The sequence below is a fragment of the Atta cephalotes genome (genome assembly GCF_000143395.1).
Source record: "Atta cephalotes unplaced genomic scaffold scaffold00058, whole genome shotgun sequence".
In the NCBI taxonomy this organism is placed as follows: domain Eukaryota; kingdom Metazoa; phylum Arthropoda; class Insecta; order Hymenoptera; family Formicidae; genus Atta; species Atta cephalotes.
Genome location: NW_012130122.1, coordinates 161,458 through 169,450, shown reverse-complemented (window position 1 = coordinate 169,450; position 7,993 = coordinate 161,458). Strand labels below are relative to the sequence as shown.

The 7,993-nt window shown below is 30.6% G+C and overlaps 1 protein-coding gene across 1 annotated transcript in view; it reads right to left on the bottom strand.

Annotated features, from left to right (window-relative positions):
* LOC105623442 overlaps positions 1-7,642 on the bottom strand; it is a 63,581-nt gene extending 55,939 nt beyond the window's left edge. The window contains exon 1 of the mRNA XM_012204835.1: positions 6,630-7,642. Coding sequence (XP_012060225.1) covers positions 6,630-7,642 — 1,013 coding nt within the window. The remainder of the gene's footprint in view (positions 1-6,629) is intronic.
* Between the last annotated feature and the right edge of the window lie 351 nt (positions 7,643-7,993).

Below are 7,993 nucleotides of genomic sequence, written 5' to 3'. Positions count from 1 at the left end.
AGATTTTAGCTATATGTCAATGCTCTTTCATACAAAAAATATGTTAATTTTAACTTAAAGACATATAAGTGAACTTTCTGAGATATGCTAAAATATTAAAATTAATATTTTTGTGTTTATTTTTTTTGTTTTATTATTTTAATATTTTAATTTGTATGTCTCAAAAAGTCCATTTACTTTTTACAATGTATCTACATTTAATGAACTTGCATATATAAAAACTGTTCATGATACAATGTAAATTTATTAATGCATTAAAATGTATGCTAATTTTAATTGCCGCTATTATGCTAATTTTAATTTTAATTTTAATCTTGAAAAATTGAAATATTAATATTTTAAAGTATTTTCTGATTAAAATGATTTCTCAAATAACACAAATAAAGATAACATTAATATTGAATTGGCCAATAATTTCATTTATTTTTGGAAGATGACGATATTAATACGAAATAATTTCTACAATGATGTCAATAATAAATTTATTTGCATAATAAATAATTTATATTTAATAAATATTTTGAGAAAAATGATGTTTTAATATTTAAAAAAAGTTTGATAATGTCAAGTTTTGAATATGACATTTTGAATATGAAGAATAAAAACAAGTATTGGATTGTCCAGAAAGTTCATGCCGACTAATCTATATAATTTAATAAATGTATACTAAAATTTAAATTTTCTGCATTTTAATTTTCCTTCAACATCGGTACAAACTTTCCGGACAATCCAATAATTTTAGTATATTATGCTCTTTTATTTCGACAAAAATACGCTACACAAAAAACAGTACATAAAAAAGAAACAGCAATGTGCCAAAAATACTTATTCTTATTGTCCATATTCAACATAGTGTCGAATGTTTGAAACACGAATAATCTCAAAACTTTTTCTTTGCGCGTTGTAATGTTGTCTTTCAGAAAATATTTCTTATAAATATAAATAAATATTTATACTATATATAATATATATATATATATATATTTATATTTACATTAATATTTATATTTATATAATATATATTTATAATATATAAATATAAATATTATATTTACTAATGTTGAGAGCTTTTACTAGAGACAATTTTCTCTACAAATAGCATATTTTTGTAGAATTGATTCTCTTTGTTTAAGCAAAAAATTTAGACTGTAATCTTTACCTACTCTACTTTCTTTTCTCTATATTCCTATATCTAATTTGGTCAGTTGGATGCAGAAAGCACGTAGTAATTCAGAATCTCTAGCAATAAGACTTTGGATTTAGTAAATTATTTATTTAAAAATGTTACGTGCTGGAAGCTTAATAATTTCTGATATCTTAGCATCGCCCGAAAATTGCCGAAAAATGTAATTTAAATTATTTTTTACGAGATAAAAAAGTGCAAAGATATGCAAACAAACGTGATTTCGCACTCTAAACATCCGTACACTGAAAAAAAACATAGTCAATTTTAATAAATATTTAGTTGAATACTGTCAACTAAATATTTATTAAATATAAAGATATATTTATTTGATACAAGAAATATTAATTTGATTTAACAATCATTTTTTTATTGAACAAATATTTACTTACTATAACTAAATGTTTAGTTGTATTGAACTAAATATTTATTAAAATTAACTATATTTTTTTCTCAGTGTAAGCAAATTCTATGGCGCAACACCTTAATTATTAAATTTTTTTCTATCCCACCAATCTCACTGAGTTAATTCTGAGTTTCTCTGCACTGTGAATCGTAGATTTTTTTCATTTAAAAACTGCTTCGCATCGTGGACATGCAGCGAGGCATTGAGGGATTTCGTCACAAAGTGCAGTGCGCATAACTGCGACGTGGCTTTCCGGATGCGTAATGTCCGACCGACATGGCGCGGCTCTCACCTTATTGTACGTGAGTCGCGCGTGGGAAGTATTTCGCCAATATAACAACTGAAATTTGTTGTTCAAATCCCGCATGTCTGCGAGAGAGGAGAGGCCGCATAACGTTCGTGCGCTCGATGACCCGACTGCTTTCGCAGCGCCCGCGGCGGTCGCGTATCAATCAGCGGACCGACTTTCTAAACGTCGTGCCCTTTCCCAGTGAGTCTGCCTATCGATAACAATATAGCCGCTATGTCGACCCTTCAGTGGCCCAACAAAATATATTTTCGTACAAAATCATTATCACTGATACAATTTTACGTCGTAATTGGCAAAACAGAATTTAAAATTAAAAAAAATAAAATAAAGTTGAACTCAGATTTTCAAACAAAACACGATTATTTAAACATGTTGTTTAAATACACGACACGTTTAAAAACACGATTATTTAAACATGATGTTAACAGCGCAATAAATCTGTCTTGTAATTATAATTATAAACTGAACTGTAGTTTAAATGCACTTTTTACCGAAAACTTGATGTAAATATTAACAATATTTAAAATCTTATATTTATGTAATATCGTTTTAAGATCAGTCTGCAGATAAAATATAAATCAATTACAGAACTAGCATTTTACATTGTTAGATATTAAAGGGGAAGAGTAATCCAATCTCTTGAGTTAAAAAAAGTTACATTTTGTTATTTTTAACTTCCATGTGCGTCAGTGTAAATCAATCCATTTCTGTCGTTAATTAACGTAGTAAAGTTACGAAGTAAACAATGTTCAATTAATGTATTCACTTAATAAATAATAAACAAAATTTGAGATCAAATTTAATACATCTTAATTCAAAATAATAATCTTAAATCAAAATAATAATAAACAACAAGGAGCATTGAATTTAACTGTTTATTCTATTATTTTATTCTATTATTTCAATTAAATTAATGACGTATTGAATAGAGACGACCTTTAAAAATGATTAAAAATAACTCAAATCGTGAATATATTTGACATTATAAATATATGAATTTAACAATGGAGGGCATTATTTAAAACAATTCTAAAATTAGAACGATGAATATTAAGAATCTTTGTTATCTTATCCACGTTCTAATTTATACATATTTCGTACGTATATGTACGTACGAATTTATTTCGAAAGTCAGAGATGAGTCGTGACATAAAAATCTTTGTGTTTTCACTAAATGAATTTTCCGCTCGTAGATTTCTTATCCTTTTCAAAAGAAGAAGACCTATTTCTTTTCTACTTATTCTTTTATATTTTATTGTGTGTCTCTTTATCTTTGTATTGTACCACTTTGTTCTACAAATTTCATCTCCGATAAGCATTAAGCTTTAAACACAATTAAAACTACAAGCAATAGGAACAGGATAATAAAGAGATTTCAACTTAGAAACCGTGCATCCTGATATACACCATTTTTGATAAATTGAAATTTCTTATTCCTTGTTCCAATTGCTATAATGCTTTTTATTGCTTGGCGGAGGTGCAACTTGTAAGACAAGGTGGATAAGTACAAAAATAAGATAAAGAGAGATATAATAAAATATACTATATTTAAGGCTTTAAGACGCCAAAGACGCCAAAGACTTTATTCGCGAATTAATCCGAGAAATGACTTTCTAAACACGGTCGTGCTCGTTCTTGACTCGCTCATATCACATGGCAATATCGCAGTCGTATTGTAATGGGCGACAAAGATCTCTTTGAGCGGTATCAGTACCGCACCACTATTGTTATTAATTATTTCCTACGCGTGAAACAAAAGCCGCTGTTTCGCTATTGTTGCGGAGGTTGAATTGCTCCTGGAACGCAGCGTTAACGAGCAAACGGAAGAGAATTACGGAGAATTACAGGTACGTTATAGGGTGATGGTGATTAGTAAATAATCCAATCCGCGAGAAAAAGTAGACGATAATAGTAGCTTCTTCATTCTTTACCAAAGATAACGATATTTCATTCTCATGTATTATTTCGTAATGAAATAGGAGCGGAAATATATGGCTTAACCTTTAGAGATCTGCAAAGCCATAATAAGTTATAATATGTCTCTGATAATAAAAAGAAAATATCCTTTTCAAAATTCAATAAGAAGTTTTAAAGTTATTAATTACAAATCTGACAGGAAGATTATAAAATTAAAAATGGTTAAATATATTATTAAGCTACAGATTATTTTTATTGATAGGTAGTGTTCTGCTCTAAAGTTGGTGTTTATAAATTTTTGGAGTTTTTCGCTAATTACAAATTTTAAACACAAATCTATAAGATGACACATTTAAAAATAGCAAATCCAACATGAATGACTAAAATATTAAAATTTAATTTATGCAAAATTTATGAACATTTATTTATTCGTTTCAAATTTAGTTCATACTCGATTCGTTATTTTAAATTTTACGATCTCACAACTTCATAATCATCTGGAAAACCGATAAATATAAATCAAGTACAAATCAATGCAGATGTGTAGAAATTATTTTCTTGACGATGTTAAATCCGTTATTTTATAAATTTCGTAATTTTAATTTCAATTTCATAATCAGCGATTCCAAAATACTAACATAAATACTTGATTTATATAATACAACAGAAAAATTCTATCTGTATATTTTAACATTTCAAAATCAATGTCGATTTGGCATCTGATTAAACATTTTCAGTTTAGAAAAATTTTGGTGATTTAAAAAAAATTCGACGACTCTCTAGAAACTAAAGTGCTATAAAAATACGATTATTTTTCTTCTTATATCGGTATATTTATCGTTAATTCATCGTTTCGTATAATATATGTTGTTGCGGTACGCGAGGACCAGAATTTTCCGCTTTCACATGTCATACGTAATATACCATCCCTCTGAAGCGTTTCGTTCAATTCGAAACGGGGCTTAATTTATCATGTCCGCGTGCTTACGTGAATACTTGCCTCGCGACACCATATCACGAAATCATCATGAAAATGCATACTTATACGATGTCATTTACCTATACGATTTGACCGTGATGATTTTTTTCTTTTTCAAGTGAGAGCAACGCATTTGCGTTTCCGAATATGCACACTATCGCTTTGATCCAGCAGTTAGAAAGTTTCACTATCTCCAGAGAGAGTAAATTTCTGGAATTTAAGAAGTTTCTTGGCTCTCAAATTTTTAATTAAAAAAAGGAAAGGAAAATATTGCGCTTGAATGTGCGCGATTGTATCCAACGTGAAACTTTTAATGTAAAAATCGAGAGTGATTTTTAACGAAATGTTGTGATATTCCAAGTGACAACTATTTGAAATTGTTATTTATAACGTCTTTTTTTGAGTTATTTGTTTGAGTTATTTTTAATCAGTTCTATAAGTCGCCATTGCTCTTATCTAATTGATATCTAATGTCATTGTCATTGATTTTATTAAAATAATGAAATTAAACAATTTACTTCAAGAAATAATAAAAATTTGATACAAATTTATTTTATTATTTATCAAATGTGTATGTTAATTAATATAAACGACATTTATGACATTATATGGAAATGGATTGATTTATGTTTTGACATACATGAATGAAAACTAAAAATAATAAATATTATTTAATTCAAAGATTGGATTGCTATTGCTTCTTTGATATTTACAAGTAAAGATCTGCCAGTTAAAAGCGGCTCTCTAAAATTCTCGAGCTTACACTTATGCTAACAGCTTGAAAGGTAGGGCATACGTAATGCACTCGCGATCGTCAAAGAAGATTTGCATTTTCATTGTCAGTGTCTTTCGATCGACTTCGTGAGATCGACTCCCGCGTCGCACGTCGTTTCTCATCTCGTCGCTAAAGCATCATGTGCACATCGAGCAAGTCTGAATTGAAACAGTTTGCACGCTCGTTAGGCTTAGGCCTATGTAAATACTTCCGGCACGAAAGTGCGCTTTCCTGCCGATGCATTCAAGTCTACCTACGCGAATTCTTATATCTAAGTTGGTTTACTGATATGAATTCATCGTGAGAAGTTGCTACAAAGACAGATGAGATTTTAGCCGAACGAGAAGTCAAAAAAGAACTTCTTTCAAAAACATTGCAATATCTTCGTAATGAAGAATTAAAAAATACGATTTTATAAATTTTGATTAAAATATTCGTTTACTTTCTCTCGTTTACTTTCTCGAATTAATGAGAGAAATTAAACAATCAAATTTGTCGAATTTTCAAAACCGAATTTTTCGAAAATTTCGAATTTTTATTTGTCACAAAATTTAGTACCACCTTTATTTAATTTTTCTTTAATTTTCAATAATTACAAAAGTTGCATTAGGAATATTCTTTTGTGTCTATGAATAATTTTCAGAGTTTTAATATCTATTTTAAAAAATTATTAATTTACAGAACATTTTATATAATCCTTTCAAAAAAGTTTGTTTAGCAATTTCGTTCTTTTTTTTATTGAAAGCACACAGAAAAAACAATTTTTTTAATTAAAAACAGATTTGCTGAAATAAAATTTACAAGATACAAATTTGAAAATAATTTTACTGTATCATCAAAATCATTATATAAAACATTTAAGCATTAATGGCAATCCAACAAAAAGTTTTAACATTTTAACAATCAATTTGAGCATCCTGCATAATCATTTTGATAATCCAAACAAAATTATTTTCAGATCTATATTTTACCTGAATTTTTAAATATTTCAACAAAATCTTTTCATACATAAACTCTTTGCGTAAGAAAAGTATGAAAATATAACGACAACAATCATACCTCGTGAGAAAGCTGGTCCCACAATTGGAAATCGACGGTCCGCAGCGATATTCCTTGAGACTGGTGGATCTATCGATACCAGGAAGCCCATCGGTAAAAGCCGAGTTTAGGTTTGCCCCTTCTGTCCACGATTTACGATGAAACTCTTGAAAGGAACGCCTTTTGCTTCCGCGCTCCAAGGCAACATTTTCCTCTCCGCGTCTCTTAAGAACGACTCTCATGCGAGATTCCGAATCGATAGAAACGATTCTGTCTTTGGGCGAGTTATCCTCGCGAAACTTGTTTGAATTTGGCGGAGATTCATAGACCGAATCGTCCGGCTGAGCATCGTACTCACTTGGCGTGACGGCTTTCGTCTCTTCCACGTCGCTTCTACCGTTCGCTTCCTCATTCGAGATCCTGGACGACTCAAAGGGGTAATTGACCCTGTCTTCTTCCCCTCCAATCAAGAGACTCACAGGAGATATCATGCAATGCGAATCGATGTTCTCGTTCCTTGCGCGGTCGGAGCAGCTCATCTCTACTTGATCTTCATTGTCGTCGTGCTCAGTGAGGAAATCAAAAGCATTGTTTATCTCCCGCGTCTCATACGTTTCATCCTCATGCCTCAATGTCGAAGTTTCTCTCGTTCTTTCGCAGCTCGATATCGTCGCGTAATCCACTGTGTCCTGCTGAGTTTCTTCGTTAATGCCCGAACAAGTCCTGTGTATCACAGGTTCTAGATTCCTAGTAATATCACGTACCCGCTTGATCGTGTCCGATGAGACCACGTCGATCCTTTTGCGAATAGGTACCACTTGATCGTGACCCAAGGTTACCAGGATATCACCATTATCGGTGCTGTTCAGCACCCGCTCTTGCTGCTTGGTGAGGGAGAGTTTCTGCTCCAGTTTCGGAGGACACACGTCCAACAGATGCTCTTGTTCTTCGGGTGTCGCATCATCCACAGTGATCCGCGACACACATACATCGTTTCCAAGATCAATCAAATCGCCGTCTTCATTGGAGGCCATCTTGTGACGATTTACACCTGCAATGATAAAGAGCGCTTCTGTTAATTGATATTAAACGAGAGATATTAATTGACATTAAACCGCTCAAGGACGCAAATATTTCCTCATTGAATAGTTCAAAAATAATATAGTAGTTAGTAATATAAGAAATATATTAAAGTATCTCCAATATCATCAAAAAGCTACAATTTTTATAACCTACACATATTCTAAATAAAAAATATATTTTCTACGTATTTATTAAGAATTAATCTGTTTCTTAGTGTATATTAAGTATTTCCACATTGCGAGTATTTACGATATAAGCTAAAATGTTTAAAAGAATCCTATATATATATATATCGTTGATTT